General features: G+C 45.3%; 1 protein-coding gene across 8 annotated transcripts in view; it reads right to left on the bottom strand.

Annotated features, from left to right (window-relative positions):
- The window catches only part of ADGRB2 (adhesion G protein-coupled receptor B2), a 1,096,893-nt gene that overhangs the window by 260,715 nt on the left and 808,387 nt on the right, over window positions 1-27,791 (bottom strand). For all 8 annotated transcript variants that reach the window (XM_085648478.1, XM_085648471.1, XM_085648472.1 and 5 more), the window contains one exon: window positions 5,515-5,641. In XM_085648478.1, coding sequence (XP_085504604.1) covers window positions 5,515-5,641 — 127 coding nt within the window. The remainder of the gene's footprint in view (window positions 1-5,514; window positions 5,642-27,791) is intronic.

Here is a 27,791-nt window from a genome sequence, read left to right as displayed (position 1 = left end):
CCCGCTAAACTAAGCATTTTACCGGTCACAAACACTCGGATTCGGCTTTTGTTGACATTAAAAAATGCTTTTTTGTATCTACTAATTCCATTTTAGAAGCCAAAGAACCTTTTCTGACTCCTGAAAAAGGATTTTGAATGGATACTTATTCGATATGTGACAGGTGCATTCTGTAAACGCTCTTTCAAATACTGAATTGGTATCTTATGTATCAATGTTTTGTGACCGAAATCTGGTCGCAAAACATTCAAGATGTACTACTGACACATTGTAAAAAACGAATAAAACATTTTCTGAGATAAAAAAAAATGTCCTGACACATCAAAGGAGGAGATAACCCATTCACAAAATGGAAGGGATCTCCTTCCCCTGTGTGAATGTAAAAGAAAGTTTGTTGAAGAGTAGGGAGCGGTCCGGGGGAATCTTATTTTCAAAGAACACTGGACGCATTAAAAAAAAAGTTTACTCTATAGAAAATCAATCACAGAGATGGTGCCCTGATACCTTCTGCAGGCCACCATCCCTGTGATTGTAGTCAACTGGATGGAGTTGTAATTTGCGACCTACTTAGTAAATACTTATTAGGAAGGTTGGAGCCTATTTTTGTTTAATAAAACGACTGAATGGTACATAGGTTGGTTCGTAAAAATATTTACAGGCACTAAAATACAAGTCACAATTTGAGGCCAGTATTTTGCAAGCAGTAAGTAGTACACTTGGCACAAAGTTTTATTAGCATTACAACACCATAAGATAATTCAAGAAACAATCCGTCTGGAAATAGAACGTTTCGAAGTGGCTCAAACAATATGAACAAACCTGTAATTATCAAAAAGGTTGTCTGATTGCCTATTTTTCTTAGTTTATAGAGAAAGTCCTGTAACATCATTTTTACACCCAGAGATCGTACAGTTCTCTCTGCTGGAGAAGAGGTGTCTTGGAAAATAGCTGGAAAGTAAAGAGTCTTGAACTTGAAGAGGAGATCCTGGCTGCATGGCAGCCTCTTAAGTGGGTAATCCAAAAGATGCAGAATGTCTGTGACCCACCACTGACAAGGCCATTGTAGTGCAATCAGCATCATCTGTGTCCTGTCTCTCAACAGCTTGATGATGACGAATGGAATCAGGGGAATCAGAGGAAATGCGTACTCAAACCAGCTTATCAAAAGATCTTGCCCCAGCATGTGTGGTTAGTGAAACCTGGATGTGTAGTTGGTAATTTTTAGTTTTCTGTGCTTGCAAGCAAATCAACCTGGGAAAACCTACATTTGAAAAAGACATTGTACAGTGCTGCGCCAATGAGGGCCCAAAATCAATGTTCTTGAAATTCCCTGGTGAGAGAGTCTGCATCTGCATTTTATACACTTGAAAGATAGACCTCAGTGATCTGCAAACTCCTGATAGCCTGCTGCTCCCATATTAGTTTCATCCCCGGAGACAACTCTGCATCATGTCCATCCCTGCTCGTTGGGATATTGCATTGTAGTTGCGTTGTCCATCTGTAAAAGCACCAATCACCTTGATGCTAGGAAGAAAAGATTTGAGAGAAGCTTTCTCTCTTTCTGGCCACATTTCCTCTGTTCAGGTCGTGCCCCTCCCTAGATGGGATATTGCATTATAGTTGTGTTGCCTATCTGTAGAAGCAGAGAGCTCACCTTGATGCGAGGAAGAAAAGATTTGAGAGGGGCATTCTCCCTTTCTGGCCTCATTTCCTCTGTTTGAAGCAGACCCACGTGCATCTATCACAATGGTGGGAATGTTCTGATGAAATGATCCCCTTCCATAAAATGAATCGATACACACCAACAGGGAAAATATTGAATTGCAACTGCATGAAAGTCAGGTAGTCGACCCAAATATTGGCACCACTTATCTTTCAGGCACTGTTGCAGTGGTCTCATAAGCAGTCAGAAATTTGAAATTAGAAAGATGCAAAATGCCACTTACCAGAGCAAGGATGTAGTCTGGCAGGCCATTGGATGTGTTGTCATTCAAAGTTTGATATAAAAGACATATAGAAGACAGACTCTCCTCCAAAGGATACCTTGTTGCTGCCTGCATGTCTAGAACCACTGCCCGGCAAAGGATGGGTTAGACTGTGAATAAAGCTGACTTTAATTGGTTCACTCCGAGACTTAGGGGATGGAGAATGGATACTCATGTTGAAAATTATGCCGAGCTTCTGAGAACCTATCGGCCTTTATCAGCCAGTCATCCAAGGGATAAATAGAAATGTTCAGCTTCCTGAGACATACAATGACTCCTTGGCATTGAGTGAGTGTGCTTGCATTGTTTATGCTGAGGCCTTTCATTGGATCGTCATCTCAAGTAGACACTGGAAACTGTGGAGTCAGCTGTGGTGGAGTGAGCACCCTCTCAATGCCCCTCACAACTCTCTGATGCTGATCCCTGACACAAGCACCAGTCCTCCTAAAAGCCATGAAGTCTGATACTTTCTGGTCTTTTAAGTCCTGCTCTACATTTTTCTGACAGAAAGGAGAGACTTCTGACAGATGAGAACTCGGAAGGCAAACAACACAGACGCTGTGTTGCAGTGTGTGCTTTCCAGCCTCAATTGGCTGCAACTCACTTGGCTCATTGTGCCTTTTCTCTTATGTCCTCTAAAAAAAGGAATGGAAAGAGTTTCTTGTCACTTTTGCTTAAATAGTGATGTTTTCTTTTTTAAAGAAGATGAATAACATTTGGCCAGGACAGCCTGCAAAAGGCTGTCGAAACACCTTTTCTGCATATCAAAAATAAACTTTTCAAAATAAAATGTAAGTTTACATTTTGTAACAAGTGATCTGGGAAAACACTGTAGGTAGGACAATTCAGTATTTGTGACTATAAATGAAAGTCCCTGGAGGAAAATGTATCATTTTGAGAGAGGATTATATGGCTACTTCACCTGCATACTGCTCTACCGTGTTAACATGGAAGACCTTTCTGCGCACATGCCACTGTGATTATGCCAGTGGTCTCCACAAATCTGAACGTGCAGCATCCCTGATGAGTCTTTGATTTTGTTGTGGGCATTTAAATGCATGACCCTGCAGTAAATTGGGTTTGTTACTCCACCATTTTAGCATGCTCTTGCAGCACAGAGATAACACCAACCATTGCTTGTTTCCAATGGGCACCTAATGTGACAGATAAATCTGTAATGGAAAAGCAATACTTATTATGACAATGAACTTTCATATGATAGCAAATTAATAAAAGTCCTTTATCATGCTCAATGATGTTGGGATGTTATTAGAATTGTGATGCACTTCCCCTATAGAGTAGTATTTATATCACTGGTGTCAGAGGAAACAAATAGCGTTTCGGCTGTGATGGGAAGCATGATTCATTTTTTTTAGGTTTGTACCACAATTTGGTTCATTCACCTTTCTTCTGAGCGATACAACCCTTTATAGGGACATTTCTGGTTCCATTTATCTTTTTAGCCAAAAATGTCTTTTATTTTGCATAATTATTGCTCTGTGTGTCTCGGAAACTGGCAGGGGTGAAAAAGACCAAAGACCAAAGCCTTTTCCCACTAACCCTGATGATGGGGACATTTTCGTTGATGGCATTCTTTGGTTTTAAGAGGGGTCTTGGTGGTTGAAGACAAGGAATTCTTTGATGGCAGGGTCAACAGCAAGGTCACAGAAAGACGATTTGAAGATGAAATCTATGATGGGGTGTTGATGATGATGGCTTTCTCATTGGAAGCTTTGATATGTACAATGTGTGATTTGATTATAGAGGGCGACGAGAAAGGACTGCCAATTGTTCTGGCGAAGGGTTTTCATTTCTTTGGCTACAAAGTCAGAGGGAAAGCAGGAAACAGTGATGACTGAAGGAGGATCTATTATTTCCGGAAAACTGAGAGTCTGTATTTATATAGTGTTGATGACAGGATGGTAGTACTTTGCATATTGTCAAACAGATTTCCATATAACGCGTCTTCTCTAGGTAACGTAAGGGGAGGATGTACTTACAGAACTACCTCACTAGAACAAGAGAGATAAAAGTCTTCCAGCTCCTTCTTTCTTGGGTCTTACAGAAAATCCTAACCAAATATCGCTGTTCTCCATATTCTTATAACGTCATATGCAGTCTTGTGGTGATCGTCTAGAAGTCCATTTATTTTTTCATAATGAAACTGGTAAAAAAACAATGACTCGCAAAAGCTCAGGCTCCATACAGGAACAGTGAAGTGTGTGCAGCAATGAAGACATGCAAGACCTCAGGAAAAAATGCAGTTTAAAAGCAGTAAGAAAACACATTTCTCAGGAAACTATGGAGTGCAAGTAATTACAAATATCTCCTGTGCATAATTTTGGGACTGCCAATCAATCACTAATATTAAAAAGGCCTATCTCAAAAGAATAAGTCAGAGCAATCAGCTATATAATTAGATGGACAAAGAAATACAGATGATTGATGGTGATATTTCAGAACACATAAAACAATTAAAGATCAATTTCTGAAAAACAACACACTCCCAAACTTAAAAACATCAACCAATAATTGTATTACTTTTACATATACTTTCCTACTGCCTGCACTCTGAAAATGTATTACATTTTAAGAAAAAACTAGATGAAGTACAACAAGTTGCAGAATTGTTCTTTTTTGTCTAATGACAAGGGCTTATGTTGCTGCTCCCACTTGCTTAGACACCTGAAGAGATTCACAAGGGCAGAAATCCCCTCTTGTCTCATATCAGTGGATAGGATTTCCCCTGTTTACCCTCCTCTCTTTTTTGCGACTTCCCTCTTTTCTTGAAACGTTTCCTTTAGATCACTCTCTGTTTCCCTTTTATGCATAGATCTCAACTTCAATGCCTGATTTTCCTCTGAACCATTCCCTGGAGGGTCTCTTCCATCTTTGATCTACATATGTTAGCTTTTGTCTGTTTCCAGTATCTACACCAGCCTTGCTTTTTCTTTTTTTTTTCCCTCGAACTTTTATATAGCGCGAACTTGACCCGGTATCGGGTATCAGAGCGCTTTATACATAGCACCAGTTGCGTTACATGAGGACACATTCATTTTTGTTAGGCACGGGAAGATGAAGGGCCATATTTTCAAGGAATGGCGATAACATTATCGCCGCTTTAGCGGCAGTTCGGCGATAATGGGCTTGATAATATGCCCTTGTGAATTCCCATAGAAGCCCAGGTTCTGGTGTGAACCTGGGCTTCTATGGGAATTCTCTGAGGCATATTATCAAGCCCATTATCGCCGCTTTAGCAGCAGTTTCCTGCCGCTAAAGCGGCGATAATGTTATTGCCGTTTCTGATAATATGGCCCTAAGTGATTTGCCCAAAATCACAGGATGTTCAGCGTCACTGCCGAGACTCGAACCCGGTTCCCCAGATTCGAGGCCGACCGCTCTGGCCGTTAGGCCAACTCCTCTCCCTTTGATTCTTCCTCGCTTTCAATTGTTCTTAATGGTTATTATGGCTCCGCCTCTTTTGACACCAGTTCTGAACGAAAAGTTTGTACTTTTGTTCCCCACTTACCAAATCTTTTGGTGGATGAGCGAGAATGGCAAATGTTGAGAGATGGTTGCAGAGGCATTTAGTAAGCGCTGAATGAGATCGAACAGTCTGACATCCCTGACTCTCCCAGCCACCAGAGTCGGTATCCCTAATAAACAGCAGATAATAAAATTATTACAATACAACAACGATTTTGACAAATATAATGTTAATGCTGTATGCTGCAGGCTAGTTAATCACACCTCCAGGCATGGAAATCTCTGTTGTACCACAGTACATGAGCAATATGTTGTTTTTTATGTTGAAAATTGTCCCAAGCAGCACCTTAAACAATACAGTTAGGCATAACCTAAAAGGAATATGGAAAATCTCACAAATGAGAAGTGTGATTGTGTGCCTGCAGCAGAGCCACCTGCTGCAAAGACGTTACAATATGCAGTCTACTACACGGTCAGAGTTACTGATGCCACAATCCACTCTCCCAGGAACGAACACTGATGAATCAAAGTGCAGGTGTGGCAAAAGTGACACTCAGCTCCTGATGACTGCATACAGCCTGCATGCGATTCTGATGGGCTTGGGGAAAGGTAAAGAGTGTAATCTAGTGAAAGTAAATAAAGCTCATTGGAGTCCTTGTTTACTTTTGGTCACCACCATTGTGCGGTGGGATGTAACAATGGTCTTTGATGTTACTAAACTCCTAACAAGGAAACGCATGCTAGTCTCTGATTGCTACATGTGTACAGCTAGCTTAGTAACTGACCAGAATTAGATTTATCAGCATTTATCCAGTCCGACAAGAATGTTGGCTTCTCTTGCATGCAAAACTATAGTTTTGTCTTAAAGAAGGAAAAGTTACTTACCTGTGATACTACTATTCTTCAGGGGAACACTCAAAGTCATAAGCACTTTGAAAAATATATGCATTTATATGCACAACGCTTTTTAACAGAAAAGCCCACTTTATAATATGAATAAACACATTTGCAGCCTAAGAAAAGGCTACATTGGCACATTTTATGTTTTTAAATTTTTTTTAAATGAAGTAATTTAAATTTAGGAAGTCGCAAAAATAATAAAAGTTGGGCAGAAACATATTTCACAAACCTTTCCTTTTTAAAAGGAAAAGAAAGGAAAAAGAAGGTGTGCAAGCACACAGGCTGTGAAAAGACTTGCACTGCACCTTTCAGGTATGCCACTGCTCTAGTATGCCCCATGCCGTGCCAGTGAGAGTTAGGCCAGTTCATTTTTATAGATAAGAAAGTCTGCTTGGTATTCAAGTATATAAAATCGGTTCATTCACCGAGGGAGGTGGGAAGGTTGCTTATTACTTTAATGAGGGTTCCCTTGGAGGAGAAGGAAAACGTTCTTACCTGTAATCCTATTTCTCATTCATTCATCCTCATCAAACTCATGAGCACTTTGTTTTGCAGGTGGGCGAGACCCCAGATCACTTAAAAAAAACATATTCCTATATATGTGCAAGTTCCTTTTTGAAGAATAAAAAGGCACAGCTAGATTAGAAAGTAACAGGCTGTTCTGTCCAAAAATGGCTAGAAATGGACAAATGTAATTTATGTTTCATTTGTTAAAACATTCCCAAATGTATTAATCTAAGTAAGAATCGTGACTAGAAATATCAGTAACAAACCACGTTTTCTTTTATAAAGGGAAAATAAAGGAAATGCAGGACAATGGTAGCTCATAAACTGCACACTAGAGCATTAAAACTGGCACTGTGCCTCTAAGGGCCCCATCCTTACTACTGTATCCTATCTTGCACCAGAGGTGAAAAGGTCTGTTTATTTTTACAGAGAGAAGGATCATGGAACTCCCGGTGAAGAGAACTACAGGTAGGAAATATTTCCTTCTCTTTCGGGAGATCCTCAGCAATCGTCAGAAGCACTGAATAAATAGCAAGCTCATCCCACTAGAAAGATAGTTATGAAATAGTGAAAAGAAGAAAAGTAACCACATTAGGCAAAAATATTTCTTAGAGAGGCCTGTCCACTTTGGCATCAGCTCTGGAAACTGAATCCAAACATTTATGTATGGTAAAGGTATGCATTGATCTCTGAGTAGTATCTTAACATATTTCTGAAAGGGGTACAGCAAGTTGCTTATTTCAGCCTAGTTTTTTTTTTATGAACTTTATTTGTAAAATTTAAGTAACACATGTAACAGTGTCAGCATTCATTATTAGCATAAACATATGCGCATCAGATAGTATGAGCAACCTCATGGGCGTCCCCTTAATCATGCATACCATCTAGTCCATCTTCCCCTCTGAGCTTGTGCGGCTGCTCCCCCCACCACCCGGTTGGACTCTGTGGGCTTGTTTGTGGCCCCTCATCCAGTAGATCGTGGCAGAGGTCCCTTCATGACCTTAAGTCCACCTCTAACTGCTCATCTTTACGACACACATTCATATGTACTCCTCGGCTAGTGTCCATTCGCGCATGTCTTTCAGCCATGCTGTGACCTCAGCTGCCCGCACTCCCATCCATAAATAAATAATTATAGGAGCTTATATGCTGTCTTGCTTTGTTTTTTCGGCTAACGCATCAACCCCAGCAGACAGTGGGAAGGCGTCAGCCTCACGCGACAGCTAATACTTCTCCTTACCCTCTCTTACCCTCTCTATCACCTCGGTCCCAAAAAACGTACCTCCGGGCACTCCCATGCCAAATGCAGAAAATTGGCCCTTTCCTTATTACACCTAGGGAAGGAGTCGGATCGCTCTGGAGCCATGCGATACAGCCTCTCTGGGGTCATGTAGGTGCGGTGCGCATAGTTATAATGGACGTGCTTGAAGCGGGTATTGCATGAGACCATGTGTGTGAGCGCGCTCACTGTTCTCCATTCCCTGTCCTCCAGGGGCTCCTACAAGTCTGTGTTCCATTCTGCAAACGCCCTTGGGGGCGACCAACCGCATCAGCCCTCATGGCATTATACAACAGGGAAATAATATGTCTCCCAGCTCCGCATGTGAGTAGCACATCCAAAGTCTGGGTGTGTTTTGGGATCGAGGGGAATGCGGGCCATATCTCCTTGAATAGGTGGGACAGTCCGGCGTATTGCAAATATTGGCCCCTTCCCAGCCCAAAGTCCCCACATGCCTGTTCGTAGGTGATGAAGCTCTCGTCAGGGTATAGGTCTGCCAGCACACTACACCCCACCTCATGCCAAGCCCAGTAGGACATGTTGGACATCACTTTCCAAACCAGGGGGAGTTCCCACACTGATAAGTCTGGGTGAAATGGGGTGTGCCTCAAGATTGGCTCCACGAAGTTCTGCCAGGTGTGTGTGGTCTGCCCTACCACATATGGCACTGTGTCAGAGACTCCCGCTCCCTCCATTAGCAACAATGTCAGCTTGGCAGCCGGGACCCTGTCACGGAGCAACCACTTTTCCCAATTGTCCCCTTCGTGTAGCCAGCGAGAAGCATGCTGCAACTGTGTGGCGTAATAATAAAGGTCCAGCCGTGGTGTCCCAAGCTCACCATCTTCATATGTGCGGTTCAGTGTAGCAAGCGCCACTCTGCTGCGATGGCCAGCCCAGCAAAGTTCTATTAATATAGAGTCCAGTGTCCTGCATATCCGCCTGGGTATGGGATACAGTGCATTTTGCAGCACATATAGGCAGCGGGCCGTGTCATCATTTTGGCCACCGCCAGTCTGCCCATTAAGAAAAGGGGGAGGGTCTTGATTTCTCCCTAGGTAAATTAGTTTAAGGATTAATAGGCCAGGATTTCTTTGCTAATTGGTAACAGAAATAGGTGGTCAGTTTTTCTGCTTTAATATCAAGATAACATTTGAATAATCTCTTGACATCCATTGAATGAAGGGGTTCTTTCTGTGGGATTAGAAAGATTTAGGAAAAAAGTTGATAAAGAAATTGTCTAATTGTCCTCAGTGTAAGGTATCATTACTTCCCTGTTTTTAGGAAAAACTGTGTAAGGCTGTTTTGAGCATAACGCATGATTTTCACTCACTCCGCAAACAGACATAATGGCTTCAAGGAAGATTGTCTTCCATGATAAATGTTGCAGAGTTGCTTTATGTATAAATTCAAAGGGAGGTCTAATGAGTTTTGAAAATTCTCTGCTCAATTTCTATGGAGGAGAAGATGTTTGAATAGGATTAAAAACTTTTTTAATCCCTTCTAAGAAATCCTTCACTACAGGCATTTTAAAAAAGAGCTTTGTGAAGGAGATTTCCTACAGGCAGTAATTGCTGCAAGCGGAATTTTTAAGAGGAAAACGAAAGGCCAGATCTTGCCAGATGCAAAAGATATAGACTAACCACCTTCTCTTGGCATTTAAAAGAGTTACGGTCATTTTAAATACACCAGATGCAAAGTCTCTGGAACACCAGATGCAAAACCTCTTGAAAGCACATGAAGTTCTCATGGAAGGCCTCTTCATCTCTTGTAAGTTGTTCATTAAATTTTGGGGACGATCTAAATGTCCGTATTGCAAGAATTCAGGTGCCGCTAAGTTCATTGATAAACTTGCACAGTCGATCGGGTCTGCAGCTTCCAGTGTGGTCTCTGATAAATGAAGAAGATCTGACCCACCACTGCTGAGGCCATTCCAGGGCTGTTAGCCTCATTTTTGCTTCGGAATGCCATAGTGTGATCAACACCGTTAGAATCAGAGGGATGTGAGAAAAAGTGTAGAGAAATTTCCCTGGCCAGTTGATCAAAAATCAAATGTCAATCCCAGTGGTTCCTGGTAGGTAGTATCTTGAGGAGAGGTTTGGCATTTTTTTTATGCATCTGCAAAAAGATCTATTTGACGATAACCCCAGTCTTCGAAGAAGTTTTGCAGTACTTCATTGTTGAGGATCAGTCGTGATTGTCTTATATCAAACAAAATTGGGTATCTGCTTGCGCATTCAGAATGCCTGGCAAATGGACCGCCATAATCATTAGATTTTTTGCCTGCAGCCATTTCCAAATAATCAGAGCCGCCATGGACAATTGCCTCAAGTGGGTTCCTCCCTGCTTGTTTAGATAATACATTGTTGCTCTATTGTCCGTGCAAATCAGAAATGTATTTTTTCTCAATAATGGGAGGAATGATTTCTGAGCTAGGTGGACAGCTCTCAACTCCAACAAATTGATGTGAAAGGATTTCTCCTTTTGCATGTTCCCTGTACCTGTAGATAGTCCATATGAACACCATCCTAGAAAGACTGCATCTGTGACTATAGTCTAAGAAGGAATGTCCTACTGAAAGGGACCTTCTTTCAATAGATTGGTTGCTTTGCACCACCAAGGAAATGATTGGATGGCTTGTTGGGATAATGTTAACTTGTTCCCACAGGTTTATGATTTCTGGTTCCATTGATTTTTCAGGTATTGTTATAACAACCTCATGTGGAGCCTTGTCATTCAGTGTTAGAAAAATGCATGATGCCATTGACACCAGTAATGAGGAGATCTGATGTGCTGTTGGATGGAATATGTGATTCAGAATGGGGCATATCTGTTGGATACATTCCAGTCCCTCCTCCAAATGAAACACTTTTGTGACTAATGGTGTCTATTGTTGCTACTAAATGGTGAATCCTTTGTACTCTGGTTGTCATTGATTTTTGAAAGCTGATTATTAACCCCAGCTTCTGCAAGATGTTGAGTGCCATCTGAATAGTTTTCCTCACTGTATACGGGAATGATGCTTTTAGTAATCAATACTCCAGATAAGAGTCGATGAAAATCATTCGTTTTCACAGGTAAGCAGCTACCAGTGCCATGCACTTTGAAATGGTGTGAGGAGCTAAGTTGAGGATGAAGGGGAGAACTTTGAACTGGTAGTGACGTTTTCTATCACATATCCTAGGAATTTACTGTATTTATTATGATTGGAATGTAGAAATATGTGTCTTGAGTATCTATTGCGAATATCCAATCCCCTTAATGGAATAGTGGGTAGATTTAGTGTAAACCCCAAAATCCTGAATCTCTCTTTCTTTATTCATTTGTTTGTCAATCTCAGAACAAGAATGGATCTGAATTATCATTCTGAACCTTTTTTTTTGCACCAGAAAGTAACATGAATAAATTCCAATTGCTTTTTTGGTAGGAAGGTACTTTCGCCACCACATCTTTTTGTAGTAAGGTGTTCACTGCCTTACGAAGTAAGTATTGATGATAATGGAAGGATTGCTTTGGTGGTATAGTTAGTGGAGATTTGAACTTGAGAGACTATCCATTCTTAATAATATTTAAGACTTACTGGTCTATTGTTATATTTTGCCACTCTATGAGAGGATTTGAAATGATTCCCCCCAATAAAGTGACTGATGGAGAGGAGGGTATGCAGACCTCATTGTTTTTGTGGTGGTTTCCCTGTAGTGGCCAATGTTTGTTGGCCTCCTCTGCTTCTGGGATTATAAGACTGCCTTTTTTCCTGTTGTTGCTGCTGCTGTTTAGGCTGACATTCAGAGGCCTGAAATCTCTGCCGGAAGTACCTTCTCTCAAATGGCTTGTAGCGAATTCTGCATTCCTTTTTCTTTTGAAGACCTACAGTTTTTGCTGTTTACAGGTATGTTTTTATTTGGGCCATCTCCTCATCAGCATGAGATCTGAATAGTGAATTACCCAAAAAAGGAACCTGCATAATTCTTCACTGTGCTTCTGGTCTTACGCCTGCCAGCCTCATCCAGGCACTGCTTCTGAGGGAAATTCCATGGCAATATCCATGGGCTGAAAGGCCAGAAGCATATGCTACAGCACTTCTGAACTAATTTTAAACCATCGTACCATCCTGAAAATTCTGTCTTTTGGCAGCTTTCTATGAATCTTTGCGGAGCGTTCCACAAATATCTGTCATAATGACTAACAAGACAGTTGCACTTGTTATTTTCATAATAGAAGCTGTACCACATATTTTTCTTCCCACTGAATCCATACGTTTATTAACCTTATTAGGAGGAACTGTGAATGATGGTGTAAGTTTGGGATCTCTTTGCAGGGCAGAAGTAACTGCTGAAACAGTAGTAGGATCTGATCTTAAAAATAGGGGGTCTTAATCTGTAGCTTTATAGTTTTTCATTATTGTGAATCGTGCAGCTTTTGCTGTAGCTGGTGCCAGAAACAGCTGTATGGTTGGTTCCAAAAGACTGAGAAACAAGGTCAACAAAGGTCTTGGAGAGGCCATGTGGTGGAAAGTAAAACAACATTACTAATGCAGAGCGGTAGGAGTAGGGATAGGGATGTTCAACTTGGTAGCTCCCTTAGCAATACTTCATTAAAAGTATTATTATTGTCTATTGGTGAAACTCTGGCTGGTGGAGAATCCAAACGAGTAGCAGTGAGCTCTTATCAATAAAAGTGTAGATGATAATGATGGCGAATATTGTCAACATCTATGGGCCTGAGAGAAGATGATCTTCCATTACGATGTCCGGAATGTCTTGACAGGATCTACATTTTCTTGTGGTTCTAGAACTTCTTTGGGATTAAGTTCCTTTACGTCCCCTTTTCCACGGTGTATCTTTATGAGCAGGCCTAGATGGAAGCTGTGGGACCAGTGGTAACCATAGTTGCTGTGCTGGAATAGGAGTTTGTAGTGTTGCTGGTGAAAAATGCAGAGACTTAGACCTTCGGGTGAAGGACTGACCGCAAGTGTCACATTCTTCGCAAGTGAGTATGCCCTGCAATACTCTGAATCAGAGAAGCGGGGCACTGGCCTTCCTGTAAGGTGACAGAACCAGTCCGCTGTATTGATGGAGAAGGTGATTCAGTTGGTTTTCTAAGCATCAGCGTCAATTGTGGTGCTCTAGATGTCAGTGTTGGTGGTCTTGATGTCGATGGAGGTATCAACATCTACTTGCTGTGTTTTTGATGCCGTACCATGTTTTGACTGCAAGTATGTGGCCACAGTACCTCTTTTCGACGTCCTCTGCCTCTACATTGATCGGAAACTTTGTTTTTTATGAGACTTCCTGCACTCTTTAGATCTACCTTTTGGATAGTCTCTAGAGCACGATAAAGGTGCAGAGGTAGGATAATTTTCTTCTCACCTTTTTTATGTCCCAAGACTGATTTCTAAAGCGCTTCTTGTAGACTGATCGTCTGATCATCTGCATATCCCTAAGGGTTCTTCTGAACATTTTTTTCAAATGTCCACAGTCTTCTAGGTCATGATCTTCAAGAATACAAGATTCAGAGATTCGTGAAGGTCTGATTGGCTTTTTTCTTGCGCCATTTAAGGCACTTCACAATAAATGCCTAGCTTCCGCCCTAGGCATACACTTGTGTAGGAGTAGACTAGTCCTGACTTTTGAAGGTGCAATAAGTAACACATGACCTTTGTCAGGAGGCCTGTAAGGGTTGCTTACTGAAACTATCACAAAGTAGACACATTTTTCCCATTTCACTGCATGGCAAGCACTTTCTTTAGAATTTACATGCACTCCTCTGGAAGTGCAAGGATGGAAGGTAATCAAATTCTAAGATTTCAGATGCGCAATTCTTATTGCTGTGGAGACAACTGGCTTTGTGAGCTGGCCCATCTGTGCTCTTCACCCCATTAGGGATGCTTCTGTCACCTCCCCCCATGCCTGAGGACATTCCACCTGCTGTTTAGACTATCAGTGTTACAACAAACAAATGATGGACGGAATGCTGACAATGCATACATTCTCCCCCAGTCAAAAGATCTGGGTTAAATCCATCGTTCTTTTGCCCACTACACCACCCCAGTTCAGACATGGCTATATGCAAATCAGTCTTGACCCTGTGCCTCATGGGAACAGTCCAGCCCGAACTGCCAAGCCATGTCTTCCCTGGACCGGAATCAAGCATCCTAGGACCGGTTTCTGGCTATCAGCCGTCATCAGCCAGGATAGCTTGACTCCAGCGGCGTAGTGAGCACGGGTCCCACGTCTGGGAATACCCATCCCACTTGTTTGATGTAACGCTTTTCGCCCTAAGTGGGATGGGTATTCCCAGACGTGGGACCCGTGCTCACTACGCCACTGGAGTCAAGCTATCCTGGCTGATGACGGCTGATAGCCAGAAACCGGTCCTAGGATGCTTGATTCCGGTCCAGGGAAGACATGGCTTGGCAGTTCGGGCTGGACTGTTCCCATGAGGCACAGGGTCAAGACTGATTTGCATATGGCCATGTCTAAACTGGGGTGGTGTAGTGGGCAAAAGAACGATGGTTTTAACCCAGATCTCTTGACTGGGGGAGAATGTCTGCATTGTCAGCATTCCGTCCATCATTTGTTTGATGTAACGCTTTTCGCCCTAAGTGGGATGGGTATTCCCAGACGTGGGACCCGTGCTCACTACGCCACTGTAGTCAAGCTATCCTGGCTGATGACGGCTGATAGCCAGAAACCGGTGTGAGAAGTTGGCCTGATGTATGATGTCACTAGTTCTAGTGTACACCTTATATCAGTCCAAATACCCTTATGGTGATTGGTTGTAAAGTCAACCTTATAGACCAGCTATCCTAGTGGTAGCATAGACAAGAGCAGTCTTAGGCTAAACTCTGAATGGCATGTGAAGCCAGCTGTGATACCATGTATAATCCCTTGAATACCAAATGAAAGGACACCACAACAGATATATATTTAAAATAAAGTGTATTTATTCTAGTCAAACCCTCAGCACTCTTTATGAGATTAGAGGTAAGTACAACACAGTCTTATTTAAGCATACATTAAGTCACACAGGTAAGTAATACAGTTAGGCCCTAGGGGCCACGCAAACCATATACTAAGTAAGTGGTATAAGGACCACTGTCACGGAAATAGAATAGGCCTAGGCCTAGGGAATCGCTGGGGCTACACTACACTAGCGTTAGTTAGGAAGTGGGAGGCCCACGGGATTTGTGTGCAGAGTGGAAACACTCACGCGTAATGCGTAAAAGTCACTAGCAATAGTACAGTTTAGAAAACAATAGATTTAGGACACTTCCGGAGTAGCTAGGAAGTTGAGACTGGAAAACTAGACACTAGGATAGTCACTATCCTGATGAGCACCGGAGTACCCAAGTTACCTAGCCCACAGGCTGCGGGTGCATAGGGGTGAAGATGCGTCGGTTTTCGTCGTCGACTCCTATGGATGCCTGAAGAAAGATGCTGACAGGCAGTCAGTGAAGAGTGTCCGGTGGATCCCAAGGCTGGGATCAAGAAGAGAGGAGACCTGCAAGCAGAAGGGACAGAGTCAAGGTCACTAGCCAGTGACCACGTGGAACCAGGAAGGAACCAGGCGATGTCGTGAAGATTGCAGGTGAAGGTGAAGCTTGTCGCTGCAGCCAGGAGGACCAGGAAGCGTCGAGGACGACCAGGACCAGAAGGCGAGCTGTCCCACGAAGGCTCTTGCTGTCGGCGGCGTCGAAGTTGGACTAGGACTCACCAAGCCTTGGCAAGCGGAACCCACGAAGAACGGAGGACTTGCTTCTGGTACAGACCAGGAAGGTCTGGGGTGCTTCTTCTTTGCAGAGAAGCGGGAACCAGCGCAGAAGATTTCAGGGTGCGTCGTCACAAAGGCCACTAGCCAGCGGGCAAGCAACCGGACAGACGCGGCAAGCAGGAAAATGCAGAAGGGCCCCACGCAGGACTCGTGGAGTGTGGGGGGCTGATCTTTGGTGCAGATGGTGCTTGGGGTTGGGGCTTCTCAATCCCCGGTGCACAACTTCGAGGGTGCCTCAGAAGCTGCGCTTGAAGTTACTAGCCACTTTTCCCAGGTAGCCGGTCCCACGTCGCTCGTCGCCTCCACGGATCTCAGCTTTGCTGTGGATGTGGATCAGGGTCGGAGAAGTCTGGAAGTCAAGGCTCTGGTCGGGCTCTGCAGTCGGTTCCTCGTAGAACGTGGGCAAAGCAAAGGGTAGTCTCTTGATGGTGCCTGTTTGCACAGGGTAGCCACTCCTTGGCCACAAGGGAGATTCTTCAGTCTTCTTCTTTCGTCGAATGTCGAAGGTCCAGAGTTTCTGTTCAAGTTGCAGGTTCAGGATAATCTAAAGTCTTGAGGCCCAACTCCCACTCTTATACTAATCTGGGGGGCTGGGATACCTGCTAGGTCACGCCTTATGGGTGGGACCTGGGAGAGGGTGGTTACACCCACTTCCCTTTGTCCAGTTTCGCGCCAGAGCTGGGGCTGGAGTGCCCCAGCGCCGGTTTGAACTGGACTATGCAAGGAACACCTTGTGTGCCCCAGGCATGTCTCATTCCTTTCAGCCCACCCTGCCCCAATACACTAAAGGCTGTCTGGGGAGGTGCTAGCACCTCCCCAAGCAGGAAACCTATTGTCCAGGCCTCCCTGGCTGGGATCACTCCCAGCTGCAGGAGGTCAGACTTGTGTCTGTGGTAGCAGCATCCATTTTGTGATGCTGAGGCTTTGGTTAGAGTTAAACAGCAAAGTAGGATTTTAACATGTCTCTCCCTCTAGAAGGGAGGAATAATATCCTCATCACCAGAAATGGTATGGGGGTATTATTCCAAAGTGTTAGACACCTTACACGACATGTTTTGATAAAGCCAAACCATAGTTACCATAACCGTTTAAGATTATAAGGCACTTTAAGAGTATATGGTAGGCTATATCATAGAACAGCTATAAGGACATGGTTCCGAAAGCTGCAGACAGGCTCAGCTCATGCTAGAGCACCATCTCACATGTTACCAAGCACTCTGCCTCCAGGATTGTTAAGGCCTGCCATAGGAGTGACTGATAGGTACACATGTGTCTATATATAAGGGTAGATATAGGCATACTATATCTAAGCAAGGGGTGATTACACGACCTTGCCCCAGCTGAGTGATCAGCCAGTTGTGTCTGATTGGAAGGTCAGACCAGGGGTGGCATAATACAGGCTGCAGCCCCTGGGAGGCCTAGGGTACACCTATGCCCTGGGTACCTAGGGTACACTGTACAGGGTCCAATAAGGTGATCCTTACCAATTGGTTATGTACCTAGGGTACATGGAGTCCATTTTAAAGAGAGAGCAGACAGCCTGAGACCCTGAATGGCAGGATCTCAGGCCAACTAAGTCGAAAAACCAGCTAGACACTAGGCAAAAAGTTGGGGGTAACCATAGTCAGATATCCACCTTCCTACACAACCCCCCCCCCAAACGAAAGGAGATAAGGCTGGCCTTGACAAGGTAAGCCTCTATTGCCTAAGTGGCCATATAAGGAAGAACCAGCACTGGCATGGTTACCCCCTGTCTCATGGTCCACTAAGCAATCCCTCATCCTAAAGGTATCATAGGGTCTCCACCATAGGGAATCTCTACCTTTGGGGTCTCTTTGCAAAGTAAAAGGCTGGTGTTGAGATGGAGTACTGAAGGGAGTGTCCTCAAAGTGAGGCCTCAGCTTCCTCCAATCATCCTCCACCATGGATGCCTTTCTTTCTTTCACTGAGTTGCACTGTGCTCTCAGGGTCAGCCTCTGGCTACCTAAAGCTGGAGGCTGGGTCCCTTTTGTGGGCTTACTGGAGGGACAGGTCAGGTTTGGGGCCCTAAGGTCCCAGGTTTGCCTGTGCCCAACAGAATCCCTCTGGGGGAGGTCCCTAACTACCTGTAAAGGGGATCCCTCAGGAATGTTTTTACCCATCACCTGGCTAGGGCTACTAGCCAGGCAATCCTCATTCTTTTGATGGGGGGGTTCTTGTGGACAGGGGCCCTCTTGGGGTCCACTGGCCTCCCTGACCTCTGCAGCCCTGGGCTGACTGAGGCAGGGTAGAGAGAGGCAGGCTACCTGCACCAGACTGGGTCCCACCTTGGAAGGGGCCACTGACATCAGAGGCTCTGCCAGGCCAGGCCTGGCTACCTCTGGGGCAGTTCCTTCACAAGGGGTGAGGTCAGATCCCTGAGGAGGCTGACCTTTTCCTAATGTCTGGGGAGAGGGAGACTTTTCTTCCTCCCCACTACTCTCTGTTTGTGTGGAGTGATCCATAGTTTCAGGCTTCACTACACCTATGTCAGTCTGAGTATGGGCTGAGACCATTACAGCCTTGCCAACCTTTTCAGGGAGGCACTCAGTTTGGGTTTGAGCTGTGACTGTCACAGCTCTGCCAGTCTCTACAGGGAAGTCTGTCTTTGCCTGGGCTGTGGCTACCACTGCCCTTCCAACCTTTTCAGGGAGGAAATCTACTTGGACAGGGGTTGTGGCTGGCACAACCCCACTACCCTTTTTTGAAAGGCCTACCATTTTAGAATGGGTGTCTTGTTCAACTCCAGCCCAAGCTGAGAGTTCTAAGTCATTCCCCAGTAAGCAGTCCACAGGCAAGGTTGGAGACACTGCCACCCTTTTAGGGCCAGTGACACCTCCCCAGCTGAGACATACCTCTGCCATGGGATGACTGTTCTGTTTGCCATCAATGTTAGTTACCTGGTATGAGAAACCAGGCAAAAGCTGCTCAGAGGGAACTAGCCTATGGGCCACCATAGTGATGCTAGCTCCAGTGTCTCTGTAGGCCTCAGCTTTTCTACCATTGATGTAGGGCTCCTGTCTGTACCTACCCAAAGTGTTGGGACAGGCAGTGAAGTTGGCAAACCCCATGCCACCATCACAGACAAGAGTAGCTGCTGTAGGGGAATTGGCTAAGCCAGGATCCCCCTGTGTTCCCCAAGAAAACCCAACCAAATTTTTGGGGACACTCCCACCACCTGGGGGATTACTGCTGACAGTAATAGGTGGTGTGACAGGAGTAGTTGGAGGAACAGTTTTGTTTTTAGCCTTTGGGCAACCGCTGTCAGTTTTCCAATGCCCAGGAGTTTTACACTCATGGCAGTAAGGCTTTTTAACTGTGGTAGAGGAGGGAGCTTGGGACCCACCACCCTGTGTGGAGTTTTGGGGCCCTGAGGAAGATTTCTCTTTTGTTTTATCCCCACCCTTCTCTTGAGGCTTGGTGGTATCTTTCTTTTGGTCACCGCCCTGATTTTTAGGCCTAATCCTGGTCCTGACCCATTTATCTGCCCTCTTTCCCAATTCTTGGGGAGAGGTCAAATCTGAGTCTACCAGGTGTTGATGGAGAAGCTGGTTCTGACAATTACTAAGGATCTGCTCCCTCATAATCAAGTTGTACAATCCTGTATAGTCCTGCACCTTGCTGCCAGTTAACCAACTTTCCAAAGCCTTAGTGGCACAATCCACAAAATCAGACCAGTCCTGTGTCTGTGTCTTCTGGGTGTCTCTGAACAACAACCTATATTGCTCAGTGGTTAAGCCAAACCCATCTATCAGAGCACTCTTCAGGACTTTGTAATTGTTAGCATCCTCATCACTGACTGTGAGGAGCTTGTCTCTACCTTTGTCAGAAAAGGAGAGCCACAAGATAGCTGCCCACTGACTCTGGGGTACCTGCTGTACTTTGCAGGCCCTCTCCAAAGCAGTCATCCATTTGTGGATGTCATCCCCATTCTGATATGGGGGGACTATCTTGCTTAGGTTTCTATGGTCATAAGACCTATCCCTATCTCTAGGAATGTTGCTGCCACCAGTGGGTTCTGACCCACACAATTTTTGCTCTCTAGCCAGAGCAAGCTTCTCCTTGGCAAGGGCAAGTTCTTCCCTCTGAATCCTCAGATTAGCTTCCCTCATTCTGGCTTCATGCTCCTTTCTCTCAGGGGAAGTCATTCCCCTGTGAGAGGAAGCATTAGAGATGCTAGAGACATGGGAGTGGATGGATTCCCTTGAAGGGGATCTGTCCCTCCTGCTTCTCTGTGTAAGCCTACTTGGGGGTCTGTATGGGGGGACCCCATGCAAACTCCCATGTAAGCTTAGGTTAGCCTGGCTAAGTCTTCCTACTTGGCCCTGGCTGTCTACCTCTTCATCTGAAGTCCCATCTGACTCCTCTGTGGTGGGTAGACCCTTATCTACAGCTATGGCACCATACTTGGCAGCTCTTTCAGCATCATAGGCCTCCAGAAGCTCCACTAGCTGTCTAAGGGTAGGGTTGGAACCCTGTTTTAATCTCCTGGAGGTACACAGTTGTCTCATCTCCTGGAAAGTGAATGCATCATATCTAGAGGGAACCTGTCTAGGATTCTCCTCTCCTGAGGGAGCATCAGTGTGATCTTCATTCAGGGACATGATTCTAGTGAGGGTGTGGTGTGTGCACCTACCTACACTAGTTGTATCTACTAAACCTCTCTAGTAGTTGTAGTCAGGGTGTGTTACTCCCTTCAACCTACAACCACTAAGTCCAGTAGGACTTAAGTATTATAATCTATGTTATATGTACCTAGACAATATCTGTGTGATCTTTCAATTTAGTATCTCAAGATTACAATGGTATTACAACAGCAAGCTCAGATCCCACCGCTGCCACCAATGTGAGAAGTTGGCCTGATGTATGATGTCACTAGTTCTAGTGTACACCTTATATCAGTCCAAATACCCTTATGGTGATTGGTTGTAAAGTCAACCTTATAGACCAGCTATCCTAGTGGTAGCATGGACAAGAGCAGTCTTAGGCTAAACTCTGAATGGCATGTGAAGCCAGCTGTGATACCATGTATAATCCCTTGAATACCAAATGAAAGGACACCACAACAGATATATATATATAAAATAAAGTGTATTTATTCTAGTCAAACCCTCAGCACTCTTTATGAGATTAGAGGTAAGTACAACACAGTCTTATTTAAGCATACATTAAGTCACACAGGTAAGTAATACAGTTAGGCCCTAGGGGCCACGCAAACCATATACTAAGTAAGTGGTATAAGGACCACTGTCACGGAAATAGAATAGGCCTAGGCCTAGGGAATCGCTGGGGCTACACTACACTAGCGTTAGTTAGGAAGTGGGAGGCCCACGGGATTCGTGTGCAGAGTGGAAACACTCACGCGTAATGCGTAAAAGTCACTAGCAATAGTACAGTTTAGAAAACGATAGATTTAGGACACTTCCGGAGTAGCTAGGAAGTTGAGACTGGAAAACTAGACACTAGGATAGTCACTATCCTGATGAGCACCGGAGTACCCAAGTTACCTAGCCCACAGGCTGCGGGTGCATAGGGGTGAAGATGCGTCGGTTTTCGTCGTCGACTCCTATGGATGCCTGAAGAAAGATGCTGACAGGCAGTCAGTGAAGAGTGTCCGGTGGATCCCAAGGCTGGGATCAAGAAGAGAGGAGACCTGCAAGCAGAAGGGACAGAGTCAAGGTCACTAGCCAGTGACCACGTGGAACCAGGAAGGAACCAGGCGATGTCGTGAAGATTGCAGGTGAAGGTGAAGCTTGTTGCTGCAGCCAGGAGGACCAGGAAGCGTCGAGGATGACCAGGACCAGGAGGCGAGCTGTCCCACGAAGGCTCTTGCTGTCGGCGGCGTCGAAGTTGGACTAGGACTCACCAAGCCTTAGCAAGCGGAACCCACGAAGAACGGAGGACTTGCTTCTGGTACAGACCAGGAAGGTCTGGGGTGCTTCTTCTTTGCAGAGAAGCGGGAGCCAGTCTGGAGGAGCCAAACCAGCGCAGAAGATTTCAGGGTGCGTCGTCACAAAGGCCACTAGCCAGCGGGCAAGCAACCGGACAGATGCGGCAAGCAGGAAAATGCAGAAAGGCCCCACGCAGGACTCGTGGAGTGTGGGGGGCTGATCTTCGGTGCAGATGGTGCTTGGGGTTGGGGCTTCTCAATTCCCGGTGCACAACTTCGAGGGTGCCTCAGAAGCTGCGCTTGAAGTTACTAGCCACTTTTCCCAGGTAGCCGGTCCCACGTCGCTCGTCGCCTCCACGGATCTCAGCTTTGCTGTGGATGTGGATCAGGGTCGGAGAAGTCTGGAAGTCAAGGCTCTGGTCGGGCTCTGCAGTCGGTTCCTCGTAGAACGTGGGCAAAGCAAAGGGTAGTCTCTTGATGGTGCCTGTTTGCACAGGGTAGCCACTCCTTGGCCACAAGGGAGATTCTTCAGTCTTCTTCTTTCGTCGAATGTCGAAGGTCCAGAGTTTCTGTTCAAGTTGCAGGTTCAGGATAATCTAAAGTCTTGAGGCCCAACTCCCACTCTTACACTAATCTGGGGGGCTGGGATACCTGCTAGGTCACGCCTTATGGGTGGGACCCAGCGCCGGTTTGAACTGGACTATGCAAGGAACACCTTGTGTGCCCCAGGCATGTCTTATTCCTTTCAGCCCACCCTGCCCCAATACACTAAAGGCTGTCTGGGGAGGTGCTAGCACCTCCCCAAGCAGGAAACCTATTGTCCAGGCCTCCCTGGCTGGGATCACTCCCAGCTGCAGGAGGTCAGACTTGTGTCTGTGGCAGCAGCATCCATTTTGTGATGCTGAGGCTTTGGTTAGAGTTAAACAGCAAAGTAGGATTTTAACATGTCTCTCCCTCTAGAAGGGAGGAATAATATCCTCATCACCAGAAATGGTATGGGGGTATTATTCCAAAGTGTTAGACACCTTACACGACATGTTTTGATAAAGCCAAACCATAGTTACCATAACCGTTTAAGATTATAAGGCACTTTAATAGTATATGGTAGGCTATATCATAGAACAGCTATAAGGACATGGTTCCGAAAGCTGCAGACAGGCTCAGCTCATGCTAGAGCACCATCTCACATGTTACCAAGCACTCTGCCTCCAGGATTGTTAAGGCCTGCCATAGGAGTGACTGATAGGTACACATGTGTCTATATATAAGGGTAGATATAGGCATACTATATCTAAGCAAGGGGTGATTACACGACCTTGCCCCAGCTGAGTGATCAGCCAGTTGTGTCTGATTGGAAGGTCAGACCAGGGGTGGCATAATACAGGCTGCAGCCCCTGGGAGGCCTAGGGTACACCTATGCCCTGGGTACCTAGGGTACACTGTACAGGGTCCAATAAGGTGATCCTTACCAATTGGTTATGTACCTAGGGTACATGGAGTCCATTTTAAAGAGAGAGCAGACAGCCTGAGGCAGGATCTCAGGCCAACTAAGTCGAAAAACCAGCTAGACACTAGGCAAAAAGTTGGGGGTAACCATAGTCAGATATCCACCTTCCTACAACCGGTCCTAGGATGCTTGATTCCGGTCCAGGGAAGACATGGCTTGGCAGTTCGGGCTGGACTGTTCCCATGAGGCACAGGGTCAAGACTGATTTGCATATGGCCATGTCTAAACTGGGGTGGTGTAGAGGGCAAAAGAACGATGGATTTAACCCAGATCTCTTGACTGGGGGAGAATGTCTGCATTGTCAGCATTCCGTCCATCATTTGTTTGATGTAACGCTTTTCGCCCTAAGTGGGATGGGTATTCCCAGACGTGGGACCCGTGCTCACTACGCCACTGGAGTCAAGCTATCCTGGCTGATGACGGCTGATAGCCAGAAACCGGTCCTAGTATGCTTGATTCCGGTCCAGGGAAGACATGGCTTGGCAGTTCGGGCTGGACTGTTCCCATGAGGCACAGGGTCAAGACTGATTTGCATATGGCCATGTCTAAACTGGGGTGGTGTAGTGGGCAAAAGAACGATGGATTTAACCCAGATCTCTTGACTGGGGGAGAATGTCTGCATTGTCAGCATTCCGTCCATCATTTGTTTGAGGTAACGCTTTTCGCCCTAAGTGGGATGGGTATTCCCAGACGTGGGACCCGTGCTCACTACGCCACTGGAGTCAAGCTATCCTGGCTGATGACGGCTGATAGCCAGAAACCGGTCCTATGATGCTTGATTCCGGTCCAGGGAAGACATGGCTTGGCAGTTCAGGCTGGACTGTTCCCATGAGGTACAGGGTCAAGACTGATTTGCATATGGCCATGTCTAAACTGGGGTGGTGTAGTGGGCAAAAGACCGATGGATTTAACCCAGATCTCTTGACTGGGGGAGAATGTCTGCATTGTCAGCATTCCGTCCATCATTTGTTTGATGTAACGCTTTTCGCCCTAAGTGGGATGGGTATTCCCAGACGTGGGACCGGTGCTCACTACGCCACTGGAGTCAAGCTATCCTGGCTGATGACGGCTGATAGCCAGAAACTGGTCCTAGGATGCTTGATTCCGGTCCAGGGAAGACATGGCTTGGCAGTTCGGGCTGGACTGTTCCCATGAGGCACAGGGTCAAGACTGATTTGCATATGGCCATGTCTAAACTGGGGTGGTGTAGTGGGCAAAAGAACGATGGATTTAACCCAGATCTCTTGACTGGGGGAGAATGTCTGCATTGTCAGCATTCCGTCCATCATTTGTTTGATGTAACGCTTTTCGCCCTAAGTGGGATGGGTATTCCCAGACGTGGGACCCGTGCTCACTACGCCACTGGAGTCAAGCTATCCTGGCTGATGACGGCTGATAGCCAGAAACCGGTCCTAGGATGCTTGATTCCGGTCCAGGGAAGACATGGCTTGGCAGTTCGGGCTGGACTGTTCCCATGAGGCACAGGGTCAAGACTGATTTGCATATGGCCATGTCTAAACTGGGGTGGTGTAGTGGGCAAAAGAACGATGGATTTAACCCAGATCTCTTGACTGGGGGAGAATGTCTGCATTGTCAGCATTCCGTCCATCATTTGTTTGATGTAACGTTTAGACTATCAGTGTCTGACAAATGAATCAGACGCGATATTGAAGGCTATAGAAACTAAATGCAATGCGTTGAAAGGAAAATAGTGGAGGTAGACCTGGGTATACTCCTCAACAACTAGGGATCAAAGCCTACATGAGCTCCAACCTCAGACCTCCCAACAACAGCAAACCACGTCCGAGCTGCAGAACAGAGTAAATCACCTGCAAAAAATTTCGCTGAAAATGCTGACGGGCCCACACAAAGAAATAACATCATAGTGATCGAGCTGCCAGACGGGGTCGAAAGAGCGGACCTTATAATGTTCTTGGAAAAATGGTTTAAAACTTTCACACCAGCACAAGATCTCTCCACATAATTCACCTTGGAGCAGGCCTATAGGGGGCCAGCCCACAGACCATTGGCAGGCTCGCAGCCTGGGCTACTACACTACAAAGACAGATACTTTGAGCAGCTAGGCAATCTGCTACACTGAAATATGAAAACTTGAGTCTTGGTGTTCCCAGATTGCACTCTAGTGGTACAACAACAACGTGCCTAATTTTTTAGAGTCAAACGTCAACTCCAAGACCTGCGACTACAATACTCAGCAAAGTTGGAGATAATCCAGTACCACCAATCTCTCTTTGTCACAGATCCAACCAGTGCTTGGGGCTGGAAAGAGCAACATGAGGGGAATGGAGCTGGGCCACGATGAGAGGCATCAGAAGCCCAAAGCAGTCAATAGCAAGGAAATTGTCGCCGCCACTCTTCACGGCCGCAGAGTGCCAACCATACGCCCACCAAGTGCCAACTATAAGATGGGTGGTGTTCAGTTCCTGAGGCAGCAGCATATTTTTGCACCTCTGAGCCCACACTACACTTGGACCACAATCCTAGCGAGAGTGCGGATGAAATTGACTCCACGCAATCATCTCTAGCTGAAAGCATCACTGGACCAACAATCACCCCACAAACCACTGACGATATAATGTAGGTATGCTCTACCGAATATACACCAACCACATTCATGGAGTGGAATAGACTCCCACCCTTCACCCTCCAACTTCACCATACTTGTTCACCTACCTGGCAGGCACCTCTCAGCATCCCACTCACAGGTGGTCCCTGCACCAAATGTCCTCTCCTGCTGGCCTCCCAATGAGCACTAACTTCCACATATCTCACTACTTATCACATATAACAGACATCTTTCACAGACATTGATTTGGATCCGAGTGCCTCTCAGACCTGATCAAGTAAACAAGGCTATTTTCCCCTGACTTTAAGTGCAGCTTCTCTTTTCTGTAAATGGAGTTGAGGGACATATTTTGATATTGTAGTGCCAGCGGTGGCACTGCTTACTGCACCGGTGATTTGGAAGCATTGGAAGCCCACCATCATCACCACACCTTAACATATATATATATATGTGTGTGTATGTGTGTGTGTATATGTATATACATATATACATAAATATATACATATATACATGTATATATAGCTTCATCTTGTGATGGTCTTCTGCTTGCTTGATGCATGGTATGTGGTGGCATCAGACAGGGATATGGCTACAAAGACAAGTAGTCTGTAGGGGGCATCAGTATAATAATTGTGCCACGGAAACCAGTATTAACAGATTGTACTGGGGACAGTGATCATGTAGGTGACTGTGCAGGTGGTGTTGAATGCTCTTTTAGGTCAAGAGCTTTAGGAATGGGATACTACTTGAGCTCTTCTGAGATCAGCTCTGTGTGAGATGGGCCATTTTTGAGGTGGCCTTATTGGAGTATGGCCAAAGTCGGGATCTACATACAGACTTCTTTTGTCTTACACCAGATTGTCTATCCTTATCTTCTGCTGTTTTAGCATCGATCAACGCTGTGCCAGAGGCTGGCTTCAGAGTCAACTTCGGGGTCTATCTCAGTTTTGAAAAGGGCAGTATGGATTATAGGGCCAAAGTAGAGTGTCGTAGTTACCATATAATGAAGGCAGCGGACCATAAATGATGCACCTGACCCATGTTCCAAGAGTATAATACTCCCAACAATTGAGAGTGTGTGCACACACTACGAGCACCTGCTGTCAAAGTGCATTCCCCAACATAGGTTTTAGGCAATAATATAAAATGTAAAGGTGCACCACATAATAGAAAGGAGGGGGTAAAGACTCCCTAATCAAAAAAGTAAGCTTTGTGCAATTCTTGTCTTAATTTTCTTTTCTTAAAGAGCATGACACGTATATGACAAAGACAACCAACACGTATCATCCATAGCAATGGACTTCTTCAGGGTAATAATGATGCTGATGATGACTCATCGAGATGGATTACTAGCAGTACTAGGTAGTTCCCTTCATCAAGTTTCATGATCTGTGTGAATCACAAATAATATCTTGCCATCTAATCCGAATCTCCACTTATATAGTCAATAAGTCAAGCAACAATAGTCCCCAAGTGGGGTGGCAGTAACAAGGAAGGTTCGGGCCACTAAGCCCGTAAATACTTTGCTCTGTGTGAAGCGGATAGGCCTGAGCGGGTTCTAGCACCAATTGTAGTGCGATTCAGCGCTTAGTGGCCCGAACTTTCCTTGTTACTGCCATGCTGCATTCTATATTGTGGCCACCAATCTCTTCAGTGCCAGATACTAGTTTGCAACAAAAGGCCGTAGGGGTCAAGGAGATAGTTTTTCCACTGTCCCGTGGGAGACCGAGGATGCATACTTAATCCTGGTCTGACTACAAGAACTCACTGATGCAATTAGGGAGAAATTCAAGGGAGCCTTCTCCATAATCCTCCCACAAGTAACTGTCATATGGCCTAACCTTAAAAGTTTTGGACTGATT

This window comes from Triturus cristatus, chromosome 3_2 (genome assembly GCF_964204655.1).
Source record: "Triturus cristatus chromosome 3_2, aTriCri1.1, whole genome shotgun sequence".
Taxonomy (NCBI): Eukaryota; Metazoa; Chordata; class Amphibia; order Caudata; family Salamandridae; genus Triturus; species Triturus cristatus.
The sequence above is the reverse complement of the archived record's forward strand: the minus strand, read 5'-3'. Positions and strand labels throughout refer to the sequence as shown.